The following is an 18,532-nucleotide window of genomic DNA, read 5'->3' as shown; positions in this document are numbered from 1 at the left end:
GGGCGAAAACCATGTTATTATGCTGCAAAAATTGCTACTTTCCTGCGAATCAGCCATACTGAAGGTTATTGAACAGGGCAGAGCATTCGAAAATAGGCCTCAAATACTGGCATCCTTCCATGCAGCATTCATCAAACTCCCGGCTTAACCCTCTGGAAAGCCTTGATGCCCAGAACTCGAACTCTAAGAGTGCTCCTAGCGCTCCATTCAGGCCCCCCATCTCACAAAAACCAACTCACACAATCCACACAGAACACTCTAGGCCCAATAAAGTATCTTTATTATTTTAAATATACCTGTACAGTTGTTTTCTTCTTTTATATACATCTATACTCTTTTTAAAAAAAGTAAGCTAATCATTTCCTATGTTGTCGACAGTGCAGCGCAGAAGTGGCAGCCCAGTTTGCATTCGTCACTCTGTGAGAGGAGCACTGCAGCATCACATTCAGCAATTTGATGCATCTCTTCACACGAGGGGGCACTTCCTGAACAAAGCGACTCAAATGGCATGACGATGTGCAGCCATTTGCCTTGCAACAAAGCAATGCCTTTTTCAAGGACTTGGAGGGGGTAGTACTAAGACTCCAAACTAGGCGACAGGCAGACTGCTGCTGCTTTTCCACAGTGTCAGCTTTGTACCGCAGTGAGAATGCTGCACTTCTGTTTCTGATAAGTAAGGGGAATTCCCTGTACATTATCATACACTGAAAGAAAATCTCAATTCTGCTTCACTTTTCAGGACAGCTGTGTAAGGGTGGTCTCTAGCATCGCCATGCTTCCCCATAAGGCCACGTTGTTGTGCCACATACAGGAAGGGATGGAACACGAGCTATCCCTTTCATGAACTATAGAATAAAACCAGGGGAAATATCAAGGGGATACTCTGGTTTAAAAAATGTAATCTATCAAATGTAAAAATCTCATTTCCTTAACAGTGGGATTTGGAGTGCTGACTCAGTGTTTTGCAGGAGCCTCTGATCTTCTCCCCAGCCATCTGGTAGCACTTCCAAAAATCCACAGGACACTCCTGTCACTCAGATCCAGTAGGCACATGAAACACAAGCCATGGACACCCAAATACTAAGGGGGGGCACCACTCTAAAATGGCTTCCGACTCACAGCAAGGGCTAACTCTTACAGACACCTATGTACCAATCATACATTACACTCAAAGTTTAGCACTGCGTGAGAGGAAATGTCTTGCAAGATGGAAATCCGTTCAATATTTAAGTCCCATCTAGATTTGTCTACCTCCACAACAAAGGCAATGTGAATACTTGCTCTTCCTTTTAAAAGTTATGGGATGTTCAGTGTAGAGAGGAGATGGGTTTGGCAATTTATGGATTCTCTGTGATGGCACTTCCATATTTCTTCAGAGGAGGAAAAGAAAATCCAAAAGGGGAAAATACCACAGACCAAGAGAGTCTTGTAACATTACTGGCTTATATAATCAGTCGAGACCTCTGCCAGGGCCAAACTCCAAGATGAACAGGTTACAAAAGAGTGGGGAGAAGGGTGGGTATGGGACAGGGCTGGGCCTCGGCTGGTTGGGTGGCGTGTCAGTCTCCTTTGATGATCAGTGGCTGTCCACCCAGGTGGCATATCCCTGCTTTACAAGGGCGTGGTTCACTGACACCATCTGGGAATGAGAGCAGAGGAGAGTTCAAGGGTCAGACATAGACATCAGTTGCTCTCAGGCCCAACTGAAAGCTTACAGACTTCACTGAGCTCTGATCTAGGACTGAATCACACATTTAAACATTATACTTGATGAAATTGCTGTATAATCATCTGTCATTTTGCCACAATATCAAGAGAGATATAATTCCTGTTATTCAGTGATAAAGGAATGATATATGGCATGTTACCATTCAAATCCTTGATTTCAAATACAAAATGCCTTTTTAATCTTGGTTGCTAAATATGTACTGAAATGGATTCCATTACCATCTTGTGTTAATAAAATCAGATTATGAAAATTATAATGGGAGAGATTCAAAGGGCATAAAGGCTAGCTTGAAAGCATTGCTTTCAATGACATTAGCTAGCTACTTTTACAGCATGCCCTCGGCTGCCTCACGCAATCTACAGAAGCTACAGGAGCTGTGGGGAGTGCTCTAGTCACACAAAGACATCGTACCTCATCCCCGACCTCCTGCCACATCTGTATTAAAGGAATGCCGCTGCTGTCATAGCGTGTGACCTGAAAAGGACAGAGTGTCTTTGTAAAGATGCGCTCTCTTCCAGGGTGTGCATTTGCAGGCTCTTAAAGGAAGCAGTAAAAAAAAAAAAAAAAACTCTTCATCTCATACCTGCGCAAGCAGAGATGTCCCTCTTGTCATCTCCTCGAGTGCAGCTTTCGCCTCTGCTGAAAAGCCACTCTCTCCTACAACAGGAGACGAGTTTCATTTACTGAGGAGGAGGACTCGGCTTTACCTGACTAACGCTGACAGAGGACATGGTTTACACTCTAGCGTTTACTGAACATGTTATCCATTTCTTGACATTGGGTGGTAAACAGAAGCAGGAAAATAATTCCTGGTAAGAAAAGGCTTTCCAAGGCTTTGGAAAAATGAAAGTGAAAGCGTACCTGGTAATGGCTTAACGTTGTTCAATGCCACCTCTGCTCCTTGGAATGGTAAGGTTACAAAATCTGATCTGTAAAAAGAGTTTGATGCAATTAAAGAAGTCAATGCACAGAACAGTAAAAAGAGTATAACCTGAAATCTGACCACAAGAGGCACCTGATGCCCTCCCACAGAAATGAATAGCTGTAAGATTGTGATTGCTCACCTTATCTGCCGAAGGATGTCCATCTCGACTCTTTCATAGCCACCGTAGTCCACATATCGGATCTCTGCCTCGTTGGACTCTTTGAAGAAAGATACAACCTGCGCCCGCCACCAGGCCCCACCCTCTGCTGGAGCTGCACAGATCATTCCTGCAGGGAGGGAGCGCCGCTTCAAAAACACAGCACTGCACTCACACAGCACAGAGCACCGCACCAGAGCTACACTCACACAGCACCGCACCAGAGCTACACTCACACAGCACAGAGCACCGCACCAGAGCTACACTCACACAGCACAGAGCACCGCACCAGAGCTACACTCACACAGCACAGAGCACCGCAGCAGAGCTACAGTGCGCACTAGAGGTTTGTTCTTTCTTTCTGTCTTTCTCTCTCTCTTTTCTCTCTTTCTTTTTCTCTCTCTGTCAGCACAACAGAGCACAGCACTGCACCACAGACACCACACACACACCACAGTATGGGAGTACTGCACATAGCACCACACTCTCTGCAGAGCGATGCATACAGAACTGTCACACATACACAGTATAGCCCTCATCCCACACACAGGCACATGCATGTACACACACAGTTACTCAAACGTCGCGCGTGCACTGGGCAGAGGGACTCACCCTCAGTGGGAGCAGACAGGGAGGGCGTGTCGGGCTGAGTGTAGCACAGCGCCATCTCCTGGTTGAGCACACTCAGCGCAGGGTAGGAGGGATGCGTGTGCTGCTGGACGAACATGTGACCCGCAGACACAATCTTGACCACGGTCACCTTCACAGGCCCCCAGTCAGGGAGCAGCAGCTGAGGGCGAGCAGAGAGAGAGAGAGAGAGAGAGAGAGAGAGAGAGAGAGAGAGAGAGAGAGAGAGAGAGAGAGAGAGAGAGAGAGAGAGAGAGAGAGAGAGAGAGAGAGAGAGAGAGAGAGAGAGAGAGAGAGAGAGAGAGAGAGAGAGAGACCTTCACTCCCAGCTCTGTCCACACCCCTCTCCGCACAGACACGGGGGACACGGCCATACTCTTACCCAGGAGGTGATGGGCAGCGAGGGCAGGGTGGCGGGCAGGGGAGGGGCGTACAGGTTGGTCAAGTCCAGATCAGTGAATTTTCTCCCAATCTGCTCCAGTGCCTTATCCACTTGCTGCTTTGAACCTGGAGTACGAGGGCAAAGGTCAGCGCGAGAGAGCTGAGAAGCAGACATGGCAGCGACGTTCCCCAGGAAGACATTTCCCTCTGGGAAATGGAGCAGGTCTGCTCAGAGGACGGCCACTCACCCTCTATGTGACAGAGCTGGAAACCCTCAGTGTAAGGCTGCTTAGAAATGTAAACCTTTGCACCAGTTTTCTCCTTCAGGAATCTTATGTATCGCCCTCGTTTCCCAATTAATCGCCCCACGAGATACTGCAAAATAAAAGGGAAGAGCAAGATTGATGAAAAATCTTTGGCAGAATGGCCTCGCGAACACTGCAAGTGTAGTGATGTCGGGACTGCGTGTCGGAAAAACTGCATTCGGCAGCGGACCCAGTGACACTACAGAACCATAAGCTATTAAAATGTAAAATGCATTGATAAAAATGATCACTTTTTGAGATTAATTCTCTTATACAAAAATTTAGAAACAACATCTAGGGAGGAGTACATTGCCCTCCATTTATAAGAATCACACTGGACTAGGATTGATCGATTCTTATAAGTGGTTGATTCCTAAGATTGAAAGCACAAATGATTAATATGGGTGTTCATTTATACATCTTCCCCCTGCTCATATTTGCAATTATTTAATTTCCACTGTGCAATGCTTTTATGATTAAAGTATAACTTTTAATTAAGCAGAAAAATGATTTAATGATTGTCTTTTATGCACTGCTTTTTGTTTTGTCAGGGGTATGAATAAATATGGAGGCCACCGTAGGTTTTGAAAGCCCCTCTAATTTCACAGCTCTCTTAACTGGTTTCATTTCAATTTCATGCGCATTATTCACACATCCTGATTAAATTATCTGACTAATTAGTTCCAATATGGAGACAGAGAGGATGATAGAATGTATGGTAGCAGACCAGGCCTTCCAATTCTCATGGCAATATTGATGTCACACTTCAGTCATTTTAGGCAGCAGGTGTTGCAGACATAGTTCAGTTGTTCTATGAGTGCAGACATTAAATGACCGTGCAAATGGTGAAAAATGTCTTCTGAAACCACTTTGTATTGTGAGTAAACAGTTCCTTGAGCAAGGTTGTACCCTTTGCTGTGTGTAACACCCTCACTGAAGACAGGCACACAGGCTTCCTGACTGAGCACCTCCCCAGAAGGGGAGGGCTTATTGGCATTGGCTGGCTCACCTTGGGAACCTGCACCTCCCAGATGATGAGCTTGGAGTTCTGTGGGTGGGTGAGCTGGCTACCCTGGCATTGACCCTCTCTTGGCCCCTTTGTGCAGCCACCCTCACCAGAGTCCATGCCGTTGGTGTCAGAACCTAGGGACGGCACAGCTCACAGTTACAGATGTACCCATTCTGACGACAGACGCTGTAGCACAAGTGCCCACATAACCTAGTCCATGTCTCTGAAGAGAATACCCTGCAACAACAGAAATGAGTGAAGAGCCTCTAATTTAAACAGTTTCATCCATTCCCCAAAGGCATTTCCCTACCAGCAGCTTTGACTTCACAGTTTATTACATGACATCAATCAGGCCTCTCGCTTTGGCAGGAAGGCCTATGAGCCTGTAGCTTTATGCTCTCCACGCACTGTGGAGGACCCGTCTGGACAGGATGATACTGTGTTAAGGGAGGAGTTACATTTTCCCTTAAGGCCTCTCAAGTTATAGCAATGAGATTCACAGCACCAGACAGTGAAAATTAAAGTCTCCACAGTGCAAATCCATAAAACGCAATTATAACAGACTTACAGCTGGGGCTGCCATGCCCTTTGGCAGCAACTCACCACCTTTCTCAGCTGCAACTGAATCAGGCCTGACCTCAGAGCTATACAGCACACTAACAGCCCAGAGTTCTCTACACAGCTGGACTGAAAGGAATATGCTGGCAAGGCTCCAAAACTCACCCTATGCCTTCATATTCAATTCAACGGGAAGCTTACTAGAGGAGTTTGCCTGGAGGAAGTTAAACGTGTTTTAAGGAGAAACGGTAACCTGTTGCGTTTGAAGTGGAGGAGAAGGCTGTAGGTGAGAATGGACTGCAATGCAGACTGTCCAGTGTGCGGTCTGCTAGGACTCACCTCCAGAGCGGTCTGCCTCCGTCTCACTCGCTACAGGACTTCCGTTCTTTGGGTCTGTGCCATTGAGCTTCTCGCCTTCATTGGGGGTGGCCTTCTCAGTGCTAACCATGTCCTCCAATTGATGCATGTTACTCCCAGAATCCTCTGTTCCTGTGACACTCTCCTCTGCCTGGATCTTGGCCAGGCTTGAGGGTGTGGTTTCTGGACTGGGGCTTTTCTGCCTGCTCTCCTCTCTCCTGTTGCTTGTGTCCTCCACCACCTCACAGACCTGAGGAGCCGCACAGCCATTCAGCGACTCCTCGTCCCCAACTGCCTCTGTGACCCCCAACGAAGAGGGACCCTCCTGCAGAATATGCCGAGACTCACTCAAGACCTGGCCGTTTTCCCGCTCGACCTGATCTCCCAGCATGCACTGCTTCCCGTTAGACAGGGGACAGCCGCTGCTCTGATCCGACGGCTTCCCGTCACCCCCTTCTCCGGCCTCGCAGCAGCTCCCTGTCAGGACCTCCCGCAAGGACGCCGAAATGATCTCTGTAATCAGACCCACATCAGTAATGAGGAGAGTGCTGGAATTCATCTCCATAATGCCAACATGCTGCCTTCCAGCTACTGTTTACGCCTTCAAAAATTACCTCATCAACAACCAGCCCTCGTCACGAATCCAGAACATCTTATTTGATGACCTGGAGCCTAAAAATTTCCATGAAAAGCCAGTCCAGACAAGACTGAGGTAAGTTCAGGGAGGAACTCTGCTTAAAACTTAGTACATGTTTTAAGATTCTGGAAAACTGCATACTTAGAGTTGCCTTGACACACACACACTATGACTGGACTGTTGCAGAACCAAGGAGGCCAGAGCTGACATCCCAAGAGTTCTAAAAGGAGGGAATCATACTCTGCGCCCCCCTCCCCCTCAGGACTTGAACACTTTGGAGGCAGGGCATGCAGCTTGCTGGTCTCTGATGTTGCATTTTAAGAGCACAAAGGACGTGGCATCACTCCAGGACACACAGCCATCGACTGTTTCTGTCAAGATGCCCGACTACTTCTTTTCACTCATTGTGCTTCCCTTGCTTGTAGCGGTAGCTGTTTGTGGCAGGATTAATTAAAGCCTCATGCTCCTGCCACAGCTTAATAAATTCCTCATCTTCTGTGTGTATTTTTGGCTTGGTGCCGCACCTCTTGCATTTTATCATTCTTATTCCACGGCTCCCCGGCTGCCTCCCTCTGCTGACTGTAACGATCTGCAGAGGCACCGCGCGGCAGGTTTCGCTACAGCACGCACACACCCCCCCACATCCGGAATCCACTTAGTTTTGCACCGGCACGTACCATCAAGCATTCCCAGGTGTGCCATTGAGTACAGGGTCTAACATGCACGTCTGATTAATATCGCAACGTCAGGTAGTGGGAGAGATGACGGCCATTACAGACGTCGGGTGAAATATACCATTTGCTTTGCACTGAATTTAAGCACTTTGCATACAAATATGTAGCACTGTGGTGAAGCGGTAAGGAGCAGGACTCGTAACCGAAAGGTTGTTGGTTTGATTCCCTGATGCGGCACTGCTTTTGTACCCTTGGGCAAGGTACTTAACCCACAATTGCCTCAGCAAATGCCCACCTGTATAAATGGATAAATTTGTAACCTACGAAGGTTGCTCTGGATAAGAGCATCTGGTAATGTCTGCAACGCAAAGTATGCGGAGAGGAATGCGCCCCACAAGTTCTCCGATGCATTCCGGTCTCCGTACGCGGAGACAGAGGCGAGCCATGCTGCAGATTCAGGGTGGTGGCAAACCTGAAACTGTGTCAAGTATTTAATGGCTCCAAGAAAAAGAAGCCATTCGTTACAGCTTCTCTTTGCCTTTAGCTGCCTGCCAAGAATAACAAAGAATTTCCTTTGCCTCCAGTGATGAAAATAGCTTGGTTACAAAACACTCGTGCGGAGAATGGAGGCGTGTGTGTGCGCTGCAGGGAGACAGCATTGCTGAGCAGTGTTAAAAGGTCAGTCTGGAATATTTGCCCATTAGCTCCCAACATCCATCACATGAGACGAAGATGTAGCTGTCAAACGTAAGTCTCTGACAGGACTATGGCAATTCTTTCATAAAGAATGAGTATTACAGTTATTACTTTCTACAATATCAATGTAATGTCAGTGGCCCCTGTACAAACATTTTTCCAATATAGTGACAATGGTAACACTCATGGCTATGAATCACCATACTGTTTGCATTTCCTTTTTCTGACCTAGAGAACAGACTACAAATCAAATGACTAATCTAAACTAATATGTCAATCTCAGCAATCAACCACTTCCAGCTGCTTTGAAAAAAGGGCCCACGAGTGCCAGAGGGGGTTCTTCCGAACCCATCACCTGTCATTTGGCACTGAGTGGCTGAGAATATCCTACAGTAAATCACCTTTTAGCACAGGCCTCATAGGTAGACACTGAACTAACAGACTAGCGCTCTCTCCAGAGATGGAGTGAAAGGAAGACGCCGTGCAAAAGCGCAGACTTTCAAAGGCCAGAGGCGAAACTGATGAACGGTTTCAAATGCAAAGCCACAGTTAAAGGAAAGAGAACGGTCTGCATGCTTGTGTCCTTGTCCAATACCCCAAGGGCTCCAGCAGCTTCGTTATTCCGGTCATTTTCACTCTGGCAATTTCTAGGCCGATTTGGGTGGCGACTTTTGAAAGGAGTTACTTTTTAAAAGGCGTGAACGGGCTAAAGCCAAACGAAGGAGGATGTATCGGGTTTTCATTTAAAAAGGCGCCACCTGCACACCCGCTTGTGAGGCAGTGCAGGAGACACACATGAGAGACTCGCACCTGTGTGAGGAGATCTCTCTCTCAGAGGGGTTTTCAGATAATGTGAGAATGAGGGTCAAACGGAAACTACCCGCCGGTTTGCGCACCCTGCGCTTGCATACCGTTAGCCATCTGTTCCACAACTGCAAACGGCATGGTGTGTAAAGAAATGGAAACAACTGTAGACAGACCCCTTAAGTGTCTCTGAATCGCGATGTAAAAACTGTGGAATTGTGACGTTTTTCCAGCGTACTGACTGCATATGAACTTTAAATTAAAATCTGCCTAAACAAAATTAACGATCAGCAACAACAGTTTAAGTCTCTGCAAAAGAATATTAGTGATATAAGCAACACAGTGTACCGTTAAGAAGAATATCCATTTCTGAGGACAGAAAATAAACAGATGAATGAAAGAGTCTAGCCCACCTGCGGAATAACAGGAATGAACTGAAGTCATGTTTTTGGGGTGAGATAGAGAGAGATTGTGAAACAAGACTGGAGTGCGATGCAGACTGCCCGGTGTGTGGTCAGCTGGAACTCACCTCCAGAGTGGTCTGCCTCCGTCTCGCTCACCATGTCACTTCCGTTCAGGAGGTCCTCGACGAGCACGTTCTCCATGCAGAGGGTGGTCTGGTGACCCTCCTGCAGATGGGTCTCAGATCTCCTGCCTGAACTGTGGCCCTGTTCCTCTGAGGCTTGCGAAGCTGCTGAAATTTGCATTAGCTCCTCCCCCGTCTCCGGCACTGCACAGGACAGCCCTGCTCTGTGGCAGAGTTCCGCGCTGTTCACATCACACTGTGACCCAGAATCCTCTGTTCCTGTGACACTCTCCTCTGCCTGGATCTTGGCCAGGCTTGAGGGTGTGGTTTCTGGACTGGGGCTTTTCTGCCTGCTCTCCTCTCTCCTGTTGCTTGTGTCCTCCACCACCTCACAGACCTGAGGAGCCGCACAGCCATTCGGCGACTCCTTGTCTCCAACTGCCTCTGTGACCCCCAACGAAGAGGGAGCCTCCTGCAGAGGGTGCTGTGGTTCCATGGGCATCTGGCTGCTGTCTTGTTCTCCTTGGCCCTGAATTGCACTCTGCGTTTCAGTAGCTAGGGTACAGCTGCTGTTCGGCTCCGATGGCCTCCCATCATCCTCGTCACCTACATCTTCAGGCCGTTTGGCTGTTAGGACCTCTTCTGATAATACAGGGATGGCCTGTGTGATCAGAGCTTCATCGGGCTGCTCGCTCTCCTCTGCGTTCTGGGGTGGATCCACGGGCGGGCCGCTCTGCTGAGGCGACCCCAGGCCGCCCTGCTGGGGGGTCCCCTCCGGCTCCAGCTCGGGAAGGGGGGCAGGCGGGGCTGGGACATCGCAGGTCTCCGCAGCAGTGGTGTCGGGGCAGTGTTCTCTCACAACGGGCAACTCACGCGGGCCGCCTTCGAGGGGGAGGCCATCTTCCTCAGGAGCAGCTGTCTGCAGCGTGTCGGGGGAAGGCACCGTGGCCTCATCTGTCACGGGCTCTCCTTCTGGCTCTAGCCGTGCTGCTTCAGCGGGCGGCGTGGCCAATGAGTCCTTCACAATGTCGGGCAACTGGGGGGAATGCAGACTCGACGGCTCCCCCCCCACAGTGGCGGAATCTCTATCAGTCGCGGGCTCTTCTCCCAGACCGGAGGCAGAGGCAAGGGCGGCCTGCTGCTGACAGGCATTCATCGCAACCGCTTCCTCCACGTTCATGTCAGAGGGCCTAACTCCATCCACAGCCTTAGCCTGCGATTGGCTGACTGGCTCCAGTGGTGTAACAGGCGTGTGGGTCTCTGCTAAAGCCTCAGGCTGCCTCCCCTCCTCCACCTCCTGGGTGCCCCTGGCGGCCTCGCGGGGGGAGCCCGGCACACACACCGCTGCCCCCTCCTCCTCGCGCCCGCAGACTTCCTTCTTCCTGCGTGTGCTGTACCACCACCAGCCTATCGCTGCCAGCAGGGGGGCCACGCATGGCAGAAAGAACCGGAATCTTGATGCCATCTCTGCCTGTTGCTTTCCCCAGGTGTAGCTGCGAGGAAAGAGCAAACACAGACTTAAAGGGCCCCTCCAGCAGTTTGCTGTGCTGCTTTTTTTATTATTTAAGATTAAAGCAGAAGCCAATACTACAGTTAGCTGCAGTGTAGAGAGGATGAAGGTGGGGGTGCACAACTGAGCTCAGAATAAGAGAAGAGAAAAAGAAAAATGCCTTTTAATAGCAGACAAAGTCAGACACCTGGCTTGAGAAGAAAAAAACATAACCATGTCACAGGAAATGGTTTGTTTCACAACCACAACTAATGAGATGATTATAACGCTCTCAATACAGCCACTTAAAGTATTTCAAACAATTACAAACATGTACTGATGAGTATGGGTATCAGGTTACAAAAAAAGGATCCTTTACGTTGGATAAATCACGTATGTTCTGACGGCCTTCCCCTCTCCTTCATAAATAAAACGATGCATGCATAAAAGGGTCATTATATCTCCAACTCTTATACAGTCCCTGTCTGACCGCATAACCATGTCACTGAGAATACACTGGGTCCCCAGCTGAACTGCAGCCCCATAGTTCTCCAGTGTATCTTTAGTTAAACCCGCAAGGCACCGACGGAGCTGACGCGCCCCGCTTTCCCGCCCTATCCCCCTGCGGCGGGTCCGCCACGCCCGGCGCCTCCGCTGCGGTGCACGTGAGGACAGCTCGTTCCCCCCGCAGGACGTCGGGCTCCGAAAACAGGGCGGTTCTTGTCTCCAGCGCGTTGCCATCTGACAGGGGACTGACAGAGCGCCTGCGACGGGGCTGTTTACCGGCAGCTCACGAGGGCGAGACGGAGCAGAGCCTCGCACGCGGCGGAAAGCCAGGGTGACAGGCCGCCCGCTCTGCTGCGTGTCCGAGAGAGGGAAATTACACAGCGGCGGCTTAGCAATAACTTCAGGCTGCGATTTTATCAGTGCCTGCCATGCTGGAGGCTTCTGAAAGATACGTTCGAGAATTATGGGGCTGCAATTCGGCTGGGGACACGGCATGCTCTCAATGACAGCAGTATCTGTGACACGGTCATGTGGTTTGACAGGGACTGTGAAAGAGCTGGAGATATAATGAACCTTTTTTGCATGCCGGAGAGAGAAAAGGTCTGGTCAGGCACTCGAATTCCAAACAGCCCACAGAGATGCACAGTGTAATTAAAGCCAAAATGTAGCCATTGTTCCGCTACACATCAGGCATTTCAGGTTATAAATTAGGATTATTAAAAAAAATAATAAAAAATCATCCTTGTTCTCTGAAACACATTCATTGCTTGCTGAAAATTGGCACAAATAGGCAGTATGGACAGAAGTCAGTTATCTAAATATGGAAATGAATCTCCCTGTCAGTATCAGAACCAAACTGTGCTCTTGGAAAAAAAACTTGACATTAAAACGCGATTAGCCAGACACTCCCTCAGTCCTCTGCTGCATTCCAAAAAGGCCCTGCAGATACAGCTGCAAAGCCATAACCATAAAAAACATACTATAAAAAGATTAATGTAAAAATTTCCTTTCCTTAGCATTTTCTTTTTTTAGCATTGAGCTACATTAAGCTCACCTCCTCACAACACGCTCTGTGCTCGCGCAGGAGCGCTGAAGTGAGACTAATGCAATCCTCTGATACACTCGCATGCAGCCAACGGCTATTTTTCCACATTACAAGTCCCACATGCACAACGGAGGCACGAACGCCAAGCGGGAGGGACAGGTGCATCTCTGCTGATGTCATCCGAGCGGCACGCAGGCTCCTTGTGGGCTGCTAGAGAGGGTCAAAGGGGAAGGACGAGGGGACCCCGGTTGATGACACCCTCCCCCACCCCCGCCCGGTGGAACAAAGCCAGTTGTGCTCTGTAGCTGTGGGCTCTCGGGCATTGTCAGCAAATGACACAGTTCAGGCGCAAACCTAGGGTTGAGCTGTAAGGCTCTGCTTCTGCTGGTAACAAGCACCTTAACCGAATGGGCCCGCTCTCAAACCAGAACGTAATATTTTCCTCACAGGCTCTTATCAGCCAGCCAGCAGTAACCTAAAGCCATTTCTTTCAACAATCAACCTGGCATATCCAATGCTGCAATTTAAAAAGTGAAGTCAGACATGGCTTGCTACATACACACACCAGGCAGCAGTGCCATGCTAGTCAAACGCACTGCGAGAGAAAACCACCTTCTCCTACAATGCAGTAGGGCTCCTAAAGCAGCTTCACTTCAGGGCTACGGAAATATGCACACTGTGTAGTGTAGAGGTAACACAGCTGTATACGTCATACCTTACCTCTACCACGTGTGAACTTTCAACCTGAAAGTTAGCCTGACCCAGGGTTCTGAAGAAGGCCCTCCCTATGGTAACAGATTGGCCAGTAGGAACACTGATTTAACGGATATCTTCCCCTCCTGCATTTTAAGGAATGCCATTTTGTAACACATCCTATTGGTAGGATCAGGTATGGAGATGCCTGGCTGCAAAAACAGAACAGCCCATCTAGGCACACTTAACAGAACCAGTGTCTCTGTTACCAGCAGGCAGACTACAGTCAGATGGTCCATGAGTAAAGACGGTGAAGAAATCAAAATAAGCAGGGTAGCAGAACTGCAAGCAAGAAGTTGCACAGCGACAGTAGGGACAGTGTAGAAGGCACCACTGGTTACAAAGAAAGAAATGATTTTAAACCAACCAAAATCCCCATCCCTTGGATTTGGAGGGGTGTCAAGCATGTTCTAGTCTAGTTTGGGTAAAATGTTTCCAGCTGACTGGCATTGCCAAGGCAGCCCTGCTAGGTAAAACATCTGATGACCTTGGCAGCATATCCTACTGGCCTTGAAATATCACACTGATACCAGCTTTTTAGTGTTTATATTGTAAATATTAGAAGAATTCATTCCTGTTAATGACCTTCATGTAAAATAAGCATGTATTTTAGTCATTGTGTGGCTGTTCCCACTTTTCAAACTGAATAATATTTATATAAATGTTTTGAAAACGTAAAAAAAAAAAAAAAAAGCAACCACAATTCCTACACATTTTTACTGCGACTTAAAACACTTGGCAGTTCTGCTGCGTACACGGACAGAGTTGCAAAAAAAAAAAAAAAGACATCAATGGCTCTGAGTGCTAATCCTCCTTTACTTTCACTACTGAAGTTGGAATCCATGTTCTACAGTTAAACATCAAACAAAATATTCTTCAGCTCCATCCCCAACGCAGCACAGGAGAAATGGATAATGTATGTCGAGCTTTGTCAGCAAGTTCATTAAGAGCTTCCTTAGACATTTTTTCTGGGAAATGGGCAGTTAATCACTTGAAGACTTCAGCACATTAGCAAACTACTGGAATGAATTACTCGGTTGCAGCACCTGTATGTTGTGAAACACAACACTGGTATTAAATTGAGCTGAATGTCGTCCTCAGGGATGTTTTGCAGACTGTGCTGAATGAATAAGCTGCCTGTCAAATGAACATCCTTGCAAATAAAATGAATGGGAAAAATTCAAATTTGAATATCAGAATAAATATTTTTCAGTAGGAAGGGCTGATCTCCCAGTGCTGCAAACAAAGACTTTACACATGGATGCAAAGAAGCACCACATACATGAAATCAGCAGTGCTCCAAAAGAATAAGCCTTCATTTCCATCCCGACAGCACCCGGTGAGAAATACATGAGACAGCAAGGCAGCACAACCTTGACACGCATCCCTTCACAGAGATTACACACATAAGAGGCTGAAATTACAGTCGATTAACAGCAGAACAGCAACGCTTATAACACATTAAACCCTTTACCAAATAAAACTTCCCGAGCTGCTCAGCTGAGCTGCAACTCTTATTCAGAGGGGTGTGAATCCAGTGGAGACAACACACAATCTGATGAATCCAATCAAACACACCAGCGCTTGGGGATACAATTAGGAATCTAGAGTCTGTTTTACAATAAGGTTTTCAAGCTGAAAAAGCTGGCGACTCTGAGCTTTTAGCTGGGAGTGCATCAAGAGCTAATGTTTCTGAAATGTGTCAAATTTCAGTTGCCGGAAATCTGAAAGCAAAACTTCTACACGTCTTAAAATTAAAATATTATGAATGTGATGTAAATAAGTGAATGCAATTAAATGTGTGAATGCTTGCTTAAGTTATGATGTGTGAAGTGTGTTTTCTGTCGACTGCACCAACCTTGTCTTATAATGCAGGGTGACAAAACGCACTGCATAATATCTAGCATCTGGACTCTATGAATAGATGTGCAAAGCTAGAGCCTGACCAAGCAATGCAGTGAAAGGTTAAGCATGACCATGGGGCAAGATCAATACATAGAAGGCTGTGCACATCCACAGTCCATTCCTGATAAAGGGGCCACATGTGAACTGAACAAGTGCACATAGTGAAAATATATGGATACATGACAAAAAAACCTGGTCATACTGAGCCTGTCCTGGGATCTAGTACACTACAGCTTCAGATCAATAGACTGGACTGTGGCTGAAACATGTGCCAGATCTGAATCAAGCCAGCCAATGCTGTCAACAGCTACTTGTAGCAGAAGATAAGGGAGAGAGTAAAAGGACAGAGAGAAAGTAGAAACAGGACCAAAGCACATGCCTTTATGCCATTCTGGCATGAAAACCTAAACAACTGGAGTCCAAAATGTACTGGAGGATGTTACACTTCAGCTTCCATTGACCCTTGAGGGGAAAAAAAATATGAATGCAATACCTTCTCTGAGGTAGAGGAAATATTACATTTCCAACGCATAATATTCGTTAAAATATGCAGAGGCAAGAAAACAGGGGATAGACACTATTAAGCAAGATTGAGTAAGAATGCATCACCGCAGACAAGGAGCGGCACCATGGCGTACACTTCCATCCCCAGTCCAATCGCATTCAAGTGCATTGTCTTTAAGCACCATGTATTAAATTGGAAAATGTAACACATTGCAGTAAAAAAAAACTAACCAAAACAAGATGGAATCTTACAGCATCGCAGTAAACAGTAGTGCAAGTGTGTTTTTTCTAGTTTTATGATTACACTTTGGTTACATTTCACATATTATATATGGCACCATGCAGAACTTTGGCAGTTAAGTCTATAACATGCAAACTGAATTGCAGTGCAGCTCACAAGCTATAAAATCATTTATGACTTTAAAACCATAATGAGGAATACAGAAAAACGATAAACAGTCAAAGGCACGACATAATATCCTTATAAGCCTAAATATTTAACGTATAAAAACAGCTGAAAGTGTGCGTATGTCAAGTCTGGCTGGTTTCGCGTACAAGTAGCACAGAACAGACTAACTTGCAAGCGAGGGTACTGTTAGGCTACATGGAGAAGGAAAACAACGGAAAGTGAAAACAGACGACCGTTCATTCACCGGCCCACGTCTCCGTCGTCGACAAAGAATCCAGCTGCTTCTCTCGACGACCTTGGGGGGTTGATGACGAAAGGGGTCATTCTACATTTGCATACCGTTATACAAACAGTACAGCGCACTAAGCACCGTTCGACGGTACGAATGGCTTTTTAGGAGAACACAGTTACATTTAGAAAATAAACAGACGTGCACAATGGACTCATCGACAGTATTTCTGCAGCCCATCAAACTGGGGCCAGGGTTGAGCGCAAATGGAAACACGTATTTTCAATAAAAGAGCCTCATATTTATATAAAAGGAACGACATGATACACGTAGCTTGTAAGCGAGAGACGTGATTACACTGTGGCGAATAATTCTTTTGGAAGCGGTCTTATCTATAGCCTATCGCACTGACGTTGCTTGGACCGCCGCAAGAGCCCAACTTTTTCCAACCAGGCAAAGCTGGGCAGACCTTGTACAAACGGGAATATGTATATTAATGAACTCCCCAGTCTAAAATGAGCAGGACGTCGCCTTTGTCAGGGAACTGCCCAGACATAACACCCCGTAGGCTACCAAATGTACTGGACCCATTAGTTCACCCATTGTTGCCTGTTATAAAAGGCAGGCCTCGCTATTAGACACCAGTTTACTGGATTTATCGCTGGAATGACGACAGAACAATACAGTCTTCAAACTCCATCAACCTGCTAACCCCATCACCATATGCACAGTTAAATTAGCCACTTCCGCTGGTCTTCAGCGCAGTTTGCGGTCGCTAATTACTGACAGAGTGAGTTCATCAGCATCGGAACCCTAAGTCACTTTACCCAAACGTAGCGGTACCCTCCAGTTTGAACGCTGTCGGCAGTCTGACATTACGCTAACAAAACGCAGGCAATTGCATTGTTATCAGCTCGGACAAAAGCTTGCTGGAGAGCCTTTGTAGCAACATAGTTGCAATCGGACCCACACAGACGTACTCACTGTGCTTAAAGTTATTCCTCTTTGCTGGACTGCAAAAGCGGCTAACCAAGCACATTCAGTCCAACCCAGTCCCGAACTTTGTTTGGACAGTACACGTGCAAACCCCTCAGACTTGAAAAAACAGATACGCTGCACCTGCCGATCAAACCTCATGCTAGCCACGAAGCGGGGGGCTTATTGGATATTCATGAGCGTTCGGTCTCGTCTATTGGATAAACGCTGCGCATATAAGATGATAGATTGTGATAACCGGAAACGCGCAGGTGTGTTAATGGTTAAATCATGGGAATGTGTAAACGAAACGAAGTGACTTCCGTCAGTCCATCCAGAGGATTACAAGGTCAGTGCTTCCTCTGAACTGAGACCCGTGAAACACACACCCACAACGGTTGTGATGGAATTTCATTGTTTTGTGGTTTTACCACCCAGCAACCCTAACACCGAAGAAGAGTGATGCCATCATGGCCTGTATTTTACTGTTCTGATTGTTTTAATTTCTCATGACGGTACCTTGTGTTACTTACATGCAAAACACGTATTACGAATAATTACAACGGTTAAATATGCCAATAATATAACATACAGCGCAAAGCAATACTTCCTTGTAATTTCTTCTGTGTATTTTGTCCTTGTTTTTCAGTTTATTGACTAAAGAGAATATGGTCTTTGAAAGTTTGTGTCACAGTTTCAGAAGAAAGTCTATTCAATAAGGTACCCATGACTCACCGCTGCAAGGGTGTTTGATGCCATGTAGGTGAATGTAGTAACAGTTTCGCTGTGTGTTTCATGTCAATGTTCTGTACTCGTTAGCAGATGATTGCGTAAACGAATTATCTTTCTTGTCGCAGTAATGTAATATTTTAATTTGTGTTCCAGGCACTTCAAGTCCTGGAATCCTATTGGTATTATTTGTAGTATGATATCAAATTTGGTATGCATAATTAGTTTTGAATGCCAAACTTCATAAAATAATCATAAAAGTTTTTTCAGTCAATGTCAAATTTAATTTAAGGACTCTGCTGACCACAAGTGTGTTAAAAACACTCATTGTCATCTTGGGTTCATTATACTTACTTACTTATGTTATTTTACATAGATGCTGACATGATCTCTACTTATATGTGTGCACCTATGTACCTGGTGACAAAGCCAAAATGCATCTAGTCAATTTAGGAATGCATCAACTCAGTGATGTTATTTCTGAACAAGTCAATATACCTGAAATAAGAATGCCCTGTTAAAATACATTCTGCTTCTGGATCTTCTTCCTGAAATGGCAAAGTTTTGCTGGATTACATCAGTAACCTGATGTTTTTGTACCT

The 18,532-nt window shown here is 46.7% G+C and overlaps 1 protein-coding gene across 1 annotated transcript; it reads right to left on the bottom strand.

Annotated features, from left to right (window-relative positions):
• Window positions 1-1,576: 1,576 nt before the first annotated feature.
• On the bottom strand, window positions 1,577-16,321 carry LOC118774111 (A-kinase anchor protein 1, mitochondrial-like). The gene is made up of 13 exons (XM_036523265.1): window positions 16,242-16,321; window positions 11,471-11,638; window positions 9,456-10,878; window positions 6,031-6,124; window positions 5,134-5,267; window positions 4,068-4,194; window positions 3,821-3,945; window positions 3,424-3,601; window positions 2,794-2,941; window positions 2,591-2,658; window positions 2,313-2,386; window positions 2,141-2,203; window positions 1,577-1,639 (listed from the first exon to the last, which is right to left on the bottom strand). The coding sequence occupies exons 1-13, from the start codon at window positions 16,319-16,321 to the stop codon at window positions 1,577-1,579; spliced, it is 2,745 nt and encodes a 914-aa protein (XP_036379158.1).
• Between the last annotated feature and the right edge of the window lie 2,211 nt (window positions 16,322-18,532).

This window comes from Megalops cyprinoides, chromosome 3 (assembly GCF_013368585.1).
Source record: "Megalops cyprinoides isolate fMegCyp1 chromosome 3, fMegCyp1.pri, whole genome shotgun sequence".
In the NCBI taxonomy this organism is placed as follows: Eukaryota; Metazoa; Chordata; class Actinopteri; order Elopiformes; family Megalopidae; genus Megalops; species Megalops cyprinoides.
The sequence above is the reverse complement of the archived record's forward strand: the minus strand, read 5'-3'. Positions and strand labels throughout refer to the sequence as shown.